This window comes from Carcharodon carcharias, chromosome 8 (assembly GCF_017639515.1).
Source record: "Carcharodon carcharias isolate sCarCar2 chromosome 8, sCarCar2.pri, whole genome shotgun sequence".
Taxonomy (NCBI): domain Eukaryota; kingdom Metazoa; phylum Chordata; class Chondrichthyes; order Lamniformes; family Lamnidae; genus Carcharodon; species Carcharodon carcharias.
The window spans coordinates 112840769-112855441 of record NC_054474.1 but is presented as its reverse complement, the minus strand read 5'-3'; the positions used below and the strand labels follow the sequence as shown (position 1 = coordinate 112855441).

At 47.2% G+C, this 14673-nt stretch overlaps 1 protein-coding gene across 1 annotated transcript in view; it reads right to left on the bottom strand.

Moving 5' to 3' along the window:
- The window catches only part of exd3 (exonuclease 3'-5' domain containing 3), a 381414-nt gene that overhangs the window by 73913 nt on the left and 292828 nt on the right, over positions 1-14673 (bottom strand). The window contains exon 8 of the mRNA XM_041194159.1: positions 2503-2603. Coding sequence (XP_041050093.1) covers positions 2503-2603 — 101 coding nt within the window. The remainder of the gene's footprint in view (positions 1-2502; positions 2604-14673) is intronic.

Genomic DNA, 14673 nt, shown 5'->3' with positions numbered 1-14673 from the left:
GTAACTTAAATGCCAGCACTGTTTCAAAAATTCTGTCTAGAAATTCCCCAATCTTGCATATAGTCTACTGAATTCCATTATATAATCTGCTACTGAACTATCTTCCAACTTCCTAAGTTTGTGAAAATCTGACCACGCTTTAAGTAGATCTTATCCATAAAACCAAATAATATTTCCAAACCTTCATTAATGTTCAAATGCTCAGGCACCAACTCTGAAAATACTTTGCATCTTATTTTGCTTTTGTATATTAATGAAAGTGCTAAGGCCATGTCTTGTTCCTTTCTTCAGCAAGGACGCAGACTGTGTCCACATAGTTACTTTGTTCTTCCATTGCTTATAGGGCTCACTCTCAGAAAACATCGGTGAGTAATCATACCCTGAAACTCTACATTTTGATTCAGCCATTTTCCAAAGTTACTCCAAACCACTCTTCTCAAAGTTAACTCCAAGTGCAGTCTTTTGTCTGAAGAAAGTTTACTTTCCACCCTTTTACTTACAAGCAGGAGCCATCCTCTGCTGCCACTGATAAAATACCAATACCTGCTTGAAAATAAAGATAAAGACCAAGACTGGCTTCTTCAAACAGAGTTTTATTTTGGTGCATAAAACACAACAGCATCCTTCTTTTACCTGTTTTCCCTTTTTATACATACCAGATGGGTACTTAGCTTGTTAAATAACAATTACCAATTGTACTCCTTGTGAGTCAACTGTGCCCTATCCCAACAGAACTCACATTATTTAAACAAACTATTAAGGTGTAGCATTGAATCAGGAAACAATATGCAAGTTGGATATCTGGTTAATTGAAGGAATCAGACAAGGAGCTCTGCTCGGCATTCAGGGGATTCTCTATACAGAGAATACATCAGTAATGTAAAAAATGTATGTAATTTTCATAGATTTCAACCAGGCAGTATAATTATTAACAAAAGTTGTACACAATGAGAGTATTTGGAACTATATGACACATGGTTGAATTGCTGGTGGATACATTAGTCAATGATGGGAGCCATGTGAGGGGAAATACAACAAGCACATATAACAGGTGGCACAACACATATTGGCTGAAATAATTATTGTTATAATGAATGGAGTGGTGAGAACACTGACCAGGCTCCTGCTGAACATCTGTCATAGAGAAAATGTTAGAAACTATTATTAAAGATGTTATAGCCAGGGCACTTAGAAAAATTCAGGGCAATTAGGCAGAGTCAATATGGTTTTGTGAAAGGGAAATCATGTTTAACCAATTTATTGAAGTTCTTTAAAGAAATCATATGTGCTGTGGATAAAAGGGAACCGGTGGATGTACTGTATTTAGATTTCCAGAAGGCATTTGATAAATTGCCACGTCAAAGGTTATTGTGGAAAGTAAAAGCTCATGGCGAAGGGGGTGACATATTGGACAGAAGGTTGGCTAGCTAACAGGAAACAGGGGGTTGGCATTAATGGATCTTTTTCTGGCTAGCAAGATGTGACGAGTGGTGTGCCACATGGATCAGTGCTGGGGCTTCCTTTTTACAATTTATATAAATTAATGAAGGGACCGAAGGAATGGTGGCTAAATTTACTGACGACACAAAGATAGGTAGGAAAGTAAATTGTGAAAAGGACATAAGGAGGCTACAAAGTGACATAGATGGGTTAAGTGGGCAAAGATCTGACAAATGGAGTATCATGTGGGCAAATGTGAAATTGTTCATTTTGGCAGGAAGAATAAAAAAGCATATAATCTAAGTGGTGAGAGATTGCAGGGCTCTGAGATTCAGAGGGATCTGGGTGTCCTAGTGCATGAATCACAAAAGACTAGAATGCAGGTACAGCAAGTAATTAGGAAAGCTAATAGAATGTTATCAGGTATCGTGAGGGGAATTGATTACAACAGTAGGGAGGTTATGCTTCAGTTGTACAAAGCACCGGTGAGACCACATCTGGAGTATTGTGTACAGTATTGGTCTCCCTATTTAAGGAAAGATGTAAATGCATTGGAAGCAGTTCAGAGATGGTTTACCAAACTAATACCAGGAATGGGCGGGTTGTCTTATGGGGAAAGGCTGGACAGGTTAGGCTTGCATCCACTGCGGTTTAGAAGAGTAAGAGGTGACTTAATTGAAACATGTGAGGGGTCTTGACAGGGTGGATGTGAAGAGGATGTTTCCTCTTGTGGAAAAATCTAGAACTAGGGGTCACTGTTTAAAAATAAGAGGTCACTCATTTAAGGCAGTATGAGGAGAATTCTTTTTTCTCAGGGGGAAGTGAGTCTTTGGAACTCTGTTCCTCAAAAGGCGGTGGAAGCAGAGCATTTGAATATTTTTAAGACAGAGCTACATAGAATCTCGATTATCAAGGGGCTGAAAAGTTATTGGGGTAGGCAGGAATCTGGGATTGAGGGTACAATCAGATCAGCCGCAATCTTATTGAATGGCAGAGCAGGCTCGAGAGGCCGAGTGGCCTACTCCTGCTCCTAATTCATATGTTAGTATGTATCATACACACCTGGGTCAATGTCATAAAGCTCCATCAGTCTGAGCACCAGTTTACTTAAGGCTTTGCGATTCAATTTATTCCATCTCAGATGCGATAGTCTTCCATAACGTCTGCAAGAAAGAAATACGATTACTGAATAAAATAAATACAGCAAAACAAATCCTAAACACTGACTTCCCAATCTCAGCCTGGCTCCATGAAATATTTAAATTCTTTCTATAGCAGTATGCCTCTGGTCCAACAAGGACCATTGATTCATTTGGTTCTGGGAAATGAACAACAGCTTGCATTTATATAGCGCTTTTAATGTAAAATGTTCCAAGGTGCTCCACAGGAGTGTTATCACACAAAATGCAACATATAAGGAGATATTAGGTCAAATGACCAAAAGCTTGGTCAAAAAGGTAGGTTTGAAGGAACATCTTAAAGGAGCCGTAAGAGATATAGTGATGGAGAAGTTTAGGGTGTGAATTCCAGAACTTAAGGCCCCAGCTGCTGAAGACACAGCTCAGTTTGGCACTAGGCCATATCCTTCCAGTTATTACTGTTTCCAACTCTTCAATTTTGCTTTTGTGCTCTCATGCCAATTAATCCTGATTCCAATTTGTTTGAAATGCTAATATTTATTATTTTGTTTTCTTATTTCAGTTTGTTGGGTTCTTAACTCTTGTCTTGCTCAAAGCTTTTTCTATTCCCTTTCTCCTCTGATAAAATAATAGAATGATGCAGCACAGAAATGGGCCATTTGGCCCATCCTGTCTGTACTGGCTCTTTGGTAGAGTTATCCAATTAGTCCCACTCCCTGGTCTTTCCCAGAGTCCTGCAAATGAATATTATTACAGTTGTTTTCCATTTTATTTCAGCAAAGCTCTCCACTTCTATTCAAACAGCTTTATTAACCCTGTTCTCCTTCTCTAACCTCAAACTATGACCTTCCCTGAACCCCTTCCACATTAATTTAAATCCATCTACCTACCTCTCTATCTATTTCTCTGCAATGGTTTTGGTTGAGTTGAAGTCTGTCCCTTGTTTTTAGCCTCTCGTTGGACCACAATGTACCCCAATGCCCCAAGAAGGTGAATCCTTCACTTCTATGCCAACCCTCTACATTCACAGACGCACTAGAGAGAAGGACAATAGCATGGCTGCAGTATTGTGTGCAGTTCTGGGCATCTCAATACGGGCCAGAATTTTCCCTCATTGGGAGGCCTCAGCGAGAGCGGGTGGGGGTGGTTGGGAAGCTGACCGCTTCCCCGTGATGGGTTCCGCTCCACAATTTCACACAGGCAGGCCAATTAAGGCCCACTCTGTGAGGATCATGAGTGGCAGCGCTCAGAGCTACCTGTGCGGGTGGGTAGAGGAGGGAGAGCAGGCGTGGCATGCAGTTCACGTATGCAAGTGAAAGAGCGCTTCAATCACCCTGAGGCACAGAGCTGCCTCAGAGAGATTGAAGCGCTTGTTAAAACAATTAATAAAGATAGTAAAAATTTTTTAAAAACACATCCCTTCATGTGACTGTCACATGAGCTGGGACATGTTTTTAATTCAAAAATAAAGTTTTTAAGCTAATGTTATTTGCTTTAGGAAACCTCATCCCACTCGTGGATGAGGTTTCCTAGAGAATGTAAAGGCCGCTTGGCCTTTTCGTCTGTCCGCCAACCGTACAGTTGAATGGGCAGCGTAAATTTGATTTTAATTAGCTTGATAATGGCCTTAATAGACCTTTCAGTTATCGGTGGGTGCACAGCTGACTCTGGCACATGCCTACCGAACAAAATATCACACGTTATTTTACGTTCGGGCGTGTCAGGCACGCGCCCGCATGCCAAGTGTAAAACTCTGTCCATAGGATGGGAAAGGAAACAGTGAAGATTCACTAGAATATCATTAGGAATGAGAAGCTATACTGATGAAGGCTTGAAAAGATGGGGCTTTTAAATGGGTTTTTATTAAAATTTTCAAAATTAGGAAATATTTTTAGAGGATAACCCTAATTCCCTCTGTACAATATACTTTTAAGTCAGTTAACGGATTAATGATCGTATTAAATTAGTCCACAGAGGAATTTACACAAACATTAATCGTCATGCCAACACAGTGCACAGGAAGTAAAGTCACACGAAGGCAATGAAGTCAGGCTTTGATGACAGCTTTGAAGTGCTTAAGAAAATCATTCTAATACACTTGAGACGCTTCCAGACAAACACAATCTTTCTCTGAGCCCCATTCTCTATAACACATTTGCACATCCATCAGTTGGAGTGCAGCTCTGTTATGATGAATTCTCAAATAGAATTGCCTCAGGAGCTTTGCTCTCGATGTAGAATATAGCATCAAAGTCAATGCCTGTCCCTTAACGAATGCTACTTTACAACACCATAAATAAATGCTACTAAACAAGGTTACCAAACATTTTGTTAAAAAAAAGAGCAGAACACTCACGCTCCATGGTCTAGTCTTAAAATCATTGGCTGACACACCAGGAGATGTAGGTCACAGGTTCAATTCCTGGTCTATGTATCAGCCTGCCAAAACTCACTGCCTCACACCAGATTAGCCGTTTAGGGAGGTTGGAACTGTATGCCAGCAAGATCAAAACCTTAGCAGCTTTGGAACAGAAGAGGGGAGTGAAAGAAAAATAGAGCAGGACAATTGGAAAAAGTATTAGAGCAACAGGTGGAGAGGGGAAGGTGCAGAGAAATTTTTAGATATAATTTATTGATTCACAAGATGTGGGTAGCAATGACAAGGCCAACATTTTTTGTCCATCTGCATTATTATTTTACGTAGTGAGTTATGATGACTTGGAATGCACTGCCTAATAGGGCAGTGAAAGATTCAATACAACTTTCAAAAGGGATTTCGGTAAATACTTGAAAAAAGAAAATCTGCAGGGCTATGGGGAAAAAGCAGGAGAGGGGATTAATTGGATGGCTTTTTCAAAGAGCCAGCAGAGGCACAATGGACCACAAAGCTTCTTATGCTTCAAAATCCAGTACTGGATGAACAGAAATTTCATCCAATTAAATATCGGGATGCCCAAAGCCATTATCTTTTGTTCCCATCACAAGCTACAGCCCGTAGCCACTGACTCCATCCCTCTCACTGGCATCTCTCTGAGGTTGAACCAGACTGTTCACAACTTGTGTTTCATATTTAACCTCAAGGTGAGCTTCTGACCACATACCCACACTATCACTAAGACTGCCTCGATCTACCTCAGTAACATTGCCCAACTCTGCCACTGCTTCAGCTTATCTGTTGCTGAAATCTTCATTCATGCCTTTGATATTTCTAGAATTGGCTATCCTAATGCACTCTGGCTGGACTCCTCATTCTACCCTCTGCAAACTTGAGGTCATTCAAAACTCTGCTGCCTGTGTCCAAACTCACATCAAGTTCTAGTCGCCCATCTCTCCCCTGTGCTTCATGACCTACAAATGGCTCCAGGTTAAGCCACACATCAATCTTAACATTTTCATTCTTCTTTTCAGATCCCTCCGCGACTTTGCTCCTCCCTATCTCTAGAATCTCCTCCAACCTCACAGCCCCCAAGGTCTCTGCCTTCCACCTGTTCTGGCGTCTGGCATCAATTTAAATTGCTCCACTATGCCTTCAGCTGACAAGGCCCTAAAGTTCTAGAATTTCCCTCCCTAAGCACTCTGCTTCTCTCCCTCCTCTAAGCCATTCCTAAAAACTTACATCTTAGACCAAGCTTTCGCTCATTTGGCTAAATATCTCCTTGTGTTGCTTGTTGTTAAAGTTTTGCTTGATAATTCTAGTGAAGCACCTTTTGATGTTTGGATGCATTACAGGCACAATATAAATGCATGTTGCTTTTGTTTTAAGATTTGATGAAAGCTGCATCGACAGGTAGTGAATGTGATTAGTGTCATGGAGATCAGTATGGCCGAGAGTGACTTCTGACCCATCAGCCCAAACTGAAATTTATAATCCCCCACCTTAGCAATATTTGGACTCTTGAATACTCAGGTTTTCCCCTCCATCATCTTCCTCAAGACATTCCAGATACCAATCACTGTGTGAAGACATCAGCACTCATTCTGCTTATTTCTAATCTCTGTGTGCCACCTTGACCTACAATTGAGGTTTAAACTCAGTCACTCTGGTTCACCCATTCCTATTCACTTTGTACCTGAAGCTGCACTTACCATTGCTGTCAGTATGTTGTTGGAAAGTGGACTCAATACCATCCTCTTCCCAACCGCTGGCTTTAGCTAAACACCAGCTTCTATCTGCAGTTGGTGTGGCCTCGTTGGGAACTGGCAGCCATCAGTTTGCATCTATATATAACATAAAAGCAGCTGCTTCCACTCACTCTCTGTGCCTTTTTTTTCAGGGTTGAGGTTTCCAATCAATTTCCCTTTGAAATTCAGTGAAAATCTGTATAAATAAGCTCCGTGCAAATCAGTTAATTGTGCAGCACTGACTCAATTCCTTTGTCTCAGGCATCAGATGAGATCAAAGACAGCCTTTATCCTGAGCTGTCACACACAGGCTTCAGGAAAGGCTGTGCTGCCCTCTGATCACCAACCAGCAGATCCTCTGCATGAATGCACTCAGCATTTCATTTGAAATCATACAGACAGAGATTGCCAGCTCCAGAAGCTCACTAGGATTAAGAGGTTTGACAGTGAAAATCTCAATTCTAGTCACACATGCAAAAGGTTTAAATGAATGTCATCTTTATCATTTTTTTGAATAAATATTTCCAAAACTCCACTGATGGTGAATGTTACAGCATGTGACAAAAAAACAAACAGAACAGGTTCTTTCTCTGACACGAGGTGCATAATTGTAAAAGGAGAGACGCACTAGAACCAGAAAAAGTGGCACAGAGAGGACCAAAGAGACAGAGAGAACCAGAGTTATCGATGGGAAACAGAGGCAGATAGTGCAGAATGGACAACGGAGAGAGAGACAGGACCGGAGAGAGAGAGACAGGACCGGAGAGAGAGAGACAGGACTGGAGAGAGAGAGAGAGACAGGACTGGAGAGAGAGAGACAGGACCGGAGAGAGAGAGAGACAGGACCGGAGAGAGAGAGAGAGAGAGACAGGACCGGAGAGGGAGAGAGAGAGACAGGACCGGAGAGAGAGAGAGAGAGAGACAGGACCGCAGGAGAGAGGCAGGACCGGAGAGAGAGAGGCAGGACTGCAGTGAGAGAGGCAGGACCAGAGTGAGAGAGGCAGGACCAGAGTGAGAGAGGCAGGACCAGAGTGAGAGAGGCAGGACCAGAGTGAGAGAGGCAGACCGGAGAGAGAGAGGCAGGACCGGAGAGAAGGAGGCAGGACCAGAGAGAGAGAGAGGCAGGACCGGAGAGAGAGAGACAGCACCGGAGAGAGAGAGACAGCACCGGAGAGAGAGAGAGACAGCACCGGAGAGAGAGAGACAGCACCGGAGAGAGAGAGACAGCACCGGAGAGAGAGCGACAGCACCGGAGAGAGAGAGAGACAGCACCGGAGAGAGAGAGACAGAGAAACAGGGCTGGAAGAAAAGTCTGCACGGGAGAGAGACAGAGACAGACAAGACCATAGAAATAGACTGTGCCGGACAGCGAGAGAGAAAGAGTGTGCAGGAGAGCGAGAGAGAAAGAGTGTGCCGGAGAACGAGAAAGAAAGAGTGTGCCGGAGAACGAGAAAGAAAGAGTGTGCCGGAGAGCGAGAGAGAAAGGGTGTGCCAGAGAGCGAGAGAGAAAGGGTGTGCCAGAGAGCGAGAGAGAAAGGGTGTGCTGGAGAGCGAGAGAGAAAGACTGTGCTGGAGAGCGAGTGAGAAAGGGTGTGCCGGAGAGCGAGAGAGAAAGGGTGTGCCGGAGAGCGAGAGAGAAAGACTGTGCCGGAGGGAGGGACAGAAAGTACCGGAGGGAGGGACGGACAGTACCGGAGCGTGGGACGGACAATCCCGGAGGGAGGGACAGGCAGTACTAGAGGGAGGGACAGGCAGTATTAGAGGGAGAGGCAAACAGCACTGGAGGGAGGGACAGACAGTATCGGAGGGAGGGACAGACAGTAAGCAATTAGGAAGAGCAAAGAGGGGATATGAGAAAGCTCTGGCTGGTAAAAGTAGGGAAAATCCCAAGATATTCTATAAGTATATCAATGGGAAGATGATAACCAGGGAAAGAGTAGGGACCAAGGGGGCAATCTGTGGGTGGAGACAAAGGACATTGGTAGAGTGTTGAACAAATACATAACATCCGTCTTCACCCAAGAAAATGAGGATGAAGGTATCAAACTCGGGAAGAGAGACTGTGAGGATCTTGAGCAAATTGATATAGGGAGTGACAAGGAGGTGTTGGCAGGCTTAAAAGTGGACAAATCTTCAAGTCCGGATGATTTGTGTCCCAGATTGCTGAGGAAGGCAAGGGAGTAGATCGGAGGGACTCTGATCCAAATTTTTAGTTCCTCTCTGGCCATGGCGGAGGTGCCAGAGGACTGGAGAACAGCTAATGTGGTTCTGCTATTTAAGAAGGGTTGTAGAGAGAAGCCAGGAAAGTACAGGCTAATGAGTCTCATGTCGGTGGTAGGGAAACTATTGAAGAAAATTCTGAAGGAGAGAACCTATCACCACTTGGAGAGGCAAAGTTTGATCAGGGATAGTCAGCATTGCTTTGTCAGAGGGAGGTCATGCCTAACAAATTTGATGGAATTTTTTGAGGAGGTGACCAGGTGTGTAGATGAGGGTCGTACAGTTGATGTAGTTTATTTGGATTTTAGCAAAGCCTTTGACAAGGTTCCACATGGGAGACTTATAAAGAAGGCAAATGCAGATGGGATACAGGGTAATTTGATAAGGTGGACTCAAAATTAGTTTTGTTGTAGGAGACAAAGGGTGATGACAGAAGGTGCTTTAGTGCCTGGAAGATCGTGTCCAGTGGTGGACCCCTATTATTCGTCAGTTATATAAAAGACATAGATGACTATTTGGGGGGTAGGATTAGTAAGTTTGCGGATGACACAAAGATTGGCCGGGTGCTTAACAGTGAGGTTGAGTGTCTTGGGCTACAGGAAGATATAGACGGGATGGTCAAATAGGTAGATAAGTGGCAGATGGAATTTAACCCTGAAAAGTGAGGTGATACACTTTGGAAGGAGTAATTTGACAAGGAGGTATTCAATGAATGGCATGATACTAGGAGGTTCTGAGGAACAAATGGACCTTGGCGAGTGTGTCCATAGATCTATGAAGGCGGGGGGTCATGTTAGTGGGGTGGTGATAAAGGCATACGGAACACCTGCCTTTATCAATTGAGGCATAGATTACAGAAGTAGGGAGGTCATGTTGAAATTGTATAGAACCTTGGTGAAGCCACAGCTGGAGTTCTGTGTGCAGTTCTGGTCGCCACATTATAGGAAGGATGTGATTGCACTGGAGGGGTGCAGAGGAGATACACCAGGATTTTGCATGGGATGAAACATTTAAGTTATGAAGAGAGGTTGGATAGACTTGGGTTGCTTTCGGTGGAGCAGAGAAGACTGAGGGGCGACCTGATCGAGGTGTACCAGATTATGAGGGGCATGGATAGGGTGGATAGGGAACAGCTGTTCCCCTTAGTTGAAGGGTCAGTCACGAGGGGACACAAGTTCAAGCTGAGGGGCAGGAGGTTTAGAGGGGATGTGAGGAAAACGTTTTTACCCAGAGGGTGGTGATGGTCTGGAATGCGCTGCCTGGGAGGGTGGTGGAGGCGGGTTGCCTCACATCCTTTAAAAAGTACCTGGATGAGCACTTGCTATGTCATAACATGCAAGGCTATGGGCCAAGTGTGAGTAAATGGGTTTAGGTAGGTAGGTCAGGTGTTTCTCACGTGTCAGTGCAGATGCAATGAGCTGAATGGCCTCTTCTGCACTGTGTGATTTTTTAATTCTGTGACAGTAATGGCGAGAGAGAGACAGACAGCAGCGGAGAGAGAGAGACAGACAGCAGCGGAAAGAGAGAGAGACAGACAGCAGCAGAGAGAGAGAGACAGACAGCAGCAGAGAGAGAGAGACAGACAGCAGCAGAGAGTGAGACAGACAGACAGAAGCGGAGAGAGACAGACAGACAGCAGCAGAGAGAGAGACAGACAGACAGCAGCGGAGAGAGAGACAGACAGACAGCAGCGGAAAGACAGACAGACAGACAGCAGCGGAGAGAGAGAAACAACAGCAGCGGAGAGAGGCAGAGACAGACAGCAGCGGAGCGAGGGAGAGACAGACAACAGCGGAGCGAGGGAGAGACAGACAGCAGTGGAGAGACAGATAGCAGTGGAGAGAGAGAGAGACAGACAGCAGCGGAGAGAGACAGACAGCAGCGGAGAGAGAGAGAGACAGACAGCAGCGGAGAGAGAGAGAGACAGACAGACAGCAGCGGAGAGAGAGAGACAAACTGCAGCAGAGACAGAGACAGAGAGACAGCAGCGGAGAGAGAGACAGACAGACAGCAGCGGAAAGAGAGAGAGACAGACAGCAGCAGAGAGAGAGACAGACAGCAGCGGAGAGAGAGAGAGAAGACAGCAGTGGGGACAGAGAGAGACAGACAGCTGCGGAGAGAGAGAGACAGACAGCAGCGGAGAGAGAGACAGACAGCAGCGGAGTGAGAGAGAGAGACAGACAGCAGTGGAGACAGAGAGACAAACAGCAGCGGAGACAGAGAGAGAGACAGCAGCAGAGACAGAGAGAGACAGACAGCAGCGGAGAGAGAGAGAGACAAACAGCAGCGGAGAGAGAGAGACAGACAGACAGTAGCGGAAAGAGAGAGAGACAGACAGCAGCGGGGAGAGAGAGACAGACAGCAGCGGAGAGAGAGAGAGACAGACAGCAGTGGAGACAGAGAGAGACAGACAGCAGCGGAGAGAGGGAGAGACAGCCAACAGCGGAGAGAGAGACAGATAGCGGCGGAGAGAGAGAGAGAGACAGACAGCAGCGAAGTGAGAGAGAGAGACAGAGAGCAGCGGAGAGAGAGAGACAGCAGCGCAGAGAGAGAGAGAGACAGAGAGCAACGGAGAGATAGAGACAGACAGCAGTGGAGAGAGAGAGATGGACAGCAGCGGAGCGACAGACAGCAGTGGAGAGACAGACAGCAGTGGAGAGAGAGAGATAGACAGACATCAGCAGAGTGAGAGAGACAGACAGCAGTGGAGAGAGAGACAGACAGCAGCAGAGAGAGAGAAACAGACAACAGCTGAGAGACAGACAGACAGCAGCGGAGAGGGAGAGACACAGACAGCAGCGGAGAGAGAGAGAGAGACAGACAGCAGCGGAGAGAGAGAGACAGACAGCAGCTGAGACAAAGAGAGAGAGACAGACAGCAGCGGAGAGAGAGACAGACAGCAGCGGAGAGAGAGACAGAGAGCAGTGGAGAGACAGACAGCAGTGGAGACAGAGAGAGACAGACAGCAGCGGAGAGAGAGAGAGACAGACAGCAGCGGAGAGAGAGACAGAGAGCAGTGGAGAGACAGACAGCAGTGGAGACAGAGAGAGACAGACAGCAGCGGAGAGAGAGAGAGAGAGAGACAGACAGCAGCGGAGAGAGAGAGAGACAGCAGCGGAGAGAGAGAGAGAAGACAGCAGTGGGGACAGAGAGAGACAGACAGCTGCGGAGAGAGAGAGACAGACAGCAGCGGAGAGAGAGACAGACAGCAGCGGAGTGAGAGAGAGAGACAGACAGCAGTGGAGAGAGAGAGAGAGAGACGGACAGCAGCGGAGAGAGAGAGAGACAGACAGCAGCAGAGAGAGAGAGAGACAGACAGCAGCAGAGAGAGAGAGACAGACAGCAGCAGAGACAAAAAGAGAGAGACAGACAGCAGCGGAGAGAGACAGACAGCAGCGGAGAGAGAGACAGACAGCAGTGGAGAGACAGACAGCAGTGGAGACAGAAGGAGACAGACAGCAGTGGAGAGAGAGAGAGAGACAGACAGCAGCAGAGAGAGAGACAGATAGCGGCAGAGAGAGAGAGAGAGAGCAGGGGAGGGAGAGAGAGACAGCAGCGGAGAGAGAGAGAGAGTTGGACAGCAGCGGAGAGACAGACAGCAGTGGAGAGACAGACAGCAGTGGAGAGAGAGAGAGACAGACAGCAGCAGAGAGAGAGAGAGAGACAGACAGCAGCAGAGAGAGAGAGAGACAGACAGCAGTGGAGACAGAGAAAGAGAGAGACAGACAGCAGCGGAGAGAGAGAGACAGACAGCAGCGGAGAGAGAGAGACAGACAGCAGAGGAGAGAGAGACAGACAGCAGTGGAGAGACAGACAGCAGTGGAGACAGAAAGAGACAGACAGCAGTGGAGAGAGAGAGAGAGACAGACAGCAGCGGAGAGAGAGACAGATAGCGGCGGAGAGAGAGAGAGAGAGCAGGGGAGGGAGAGAGAGAGAGACAGCAGCAGAGAGAGAGAGAGAGATGGACAGCAGCGGAGAGACAGAGCAGTGGAGAGACAGACAGCAGTGGAGAGAGAGAGAGAGAGACCGACAGCAGCAGAGAGAGGGAGAGACAGACAGTAGCAGAGAGAGAGAGAGAGACAGACAGCAGCAGAGAGAGAGAGAGAGACAGACAGCAGCGGAGAAAGAGTGAGAGAGAGACAGACAGCAGCGGAGAGAGAGAGACAGACAGCAGCGGAGAGAGAGACAGACAGCAGCGGAGAGAGAGACACGGACAGCAGCGGAGCGACAGACAGCAGTGGAGAGACAGACAGCAGTGGAGAGAGAGAGATAGACAGACAGCAGCAGAGTGAGAGAGACAGACAGCAGTGGAGAGAGAGACAGACAGCAGCAGAGAGAGAGAAACAGACAACAGCTGAGAGACAGACAGACAGCAGTGGAGAGGGGAGACACAGACAGCAGCAGAGAGAGAGAGAAAGACAGACAGCAGCAGAGAGAGAGAGAAAGACAGACAGCAGCAGAGAGAGAGAGACAGACAGACAGCAGCAGAGAGAGAGAGACAGACAGCAGCGGAGACAAAGAGAGAGAGACAGACAGCAGCAGAGAGAGAGACAGACAGCAGCGGAGAGAGAGACAGAGAGCAGTGGAGAGACAGACAGCAGTGGAGACAGAGAGAGACAGACAGCAGCGGAGAGAGAGAGAGAGACAGACAGCAGCGGAGAGAGAGACAGACAGCAGTGGAGAGACAGACAGCAGTGGAGACAGAGAGAGACAGACAGCAGCGGAGAGAGAGAGAGAGACACACAGACAGCAGCGGAGAGAGAGAGAGACAGACAGCAGCGGAGAGAGAGAGAGACAGACAGCAGCAGAGAGAGAAACATACAACAGCGGAGAGAGAGACAGACAGACAGCAGCAGAGAGGGAGAGAGACAGACAGCAGCGGAGAGAGAGAGAGACAGACAGCAGCAGAGAGAGAGAGAGACAGACAGCAGCAGAGAGAGAGAGAGACAGACAGCAGCGGAGACAAAAAGAGAGAGACAGACAGCAGCGGAGAGAGACAGACAGCAGCGGAGAGAGAGACAGACAGCAGTGGAGACAGAAAGAGACAGACAGCAGTGGAGAGAGAGAGAGAGACAGACAGCAGCAGAGAGAGAGACAGATAGCGGTAGAGAGAGAGAGAGAGAGCAGGGGAGGGAGAGAGAGAGAGACAGCAGCGGAGAGAGAGAGTTGGACAGCAGCGGAGAGACAGACAGCAGTGGAGAGACAGACAGCAGTGGAGAGAGAGAGAGACCGACAGCAGCAGAGAGAGAGAGAGAGACAGACAGCAGCAGAGAGAGAGAGAGACAGACAGCAGTGGAGACAGAGAAAGAGAGAGACAGACAGCAGCGGAGAGAGAGAGACAGACAGCAGCGGAGAGAGAGAGACAGACAGCAGCGGAGAGAGAGACAGACAGCAGTGGAGAGACAGACAGCAGTGGAGACAGAAAGAGACAGACAGCAGTGGAGAGAGAGAGAGAGACAGACAGCAGCGGAGAGAGAGACAGATAGTGGCGGAGAGAGAGAGAGAGAGCAGGGGAGGGAGAGAGAGAGAGACAGCAGCAGAGAGGGAGAGAGAGATGGACAGCAGCGGAGAGACAGACAGCAGTGGAGAGACAGACAGCAGTGGAGAGAGAGAGAGAGAGACCGACAGCAGCAGAGAGAGAGAGAGAGACAGACAGCAGCAGAGAGAGAGAGAGAGACAGACAGCAGCAGAGAGAGAGAGAGAGACAGACAGCAGCGGAGAAAGAGTGAGAGAGAGACAGACAGCAGCGGAG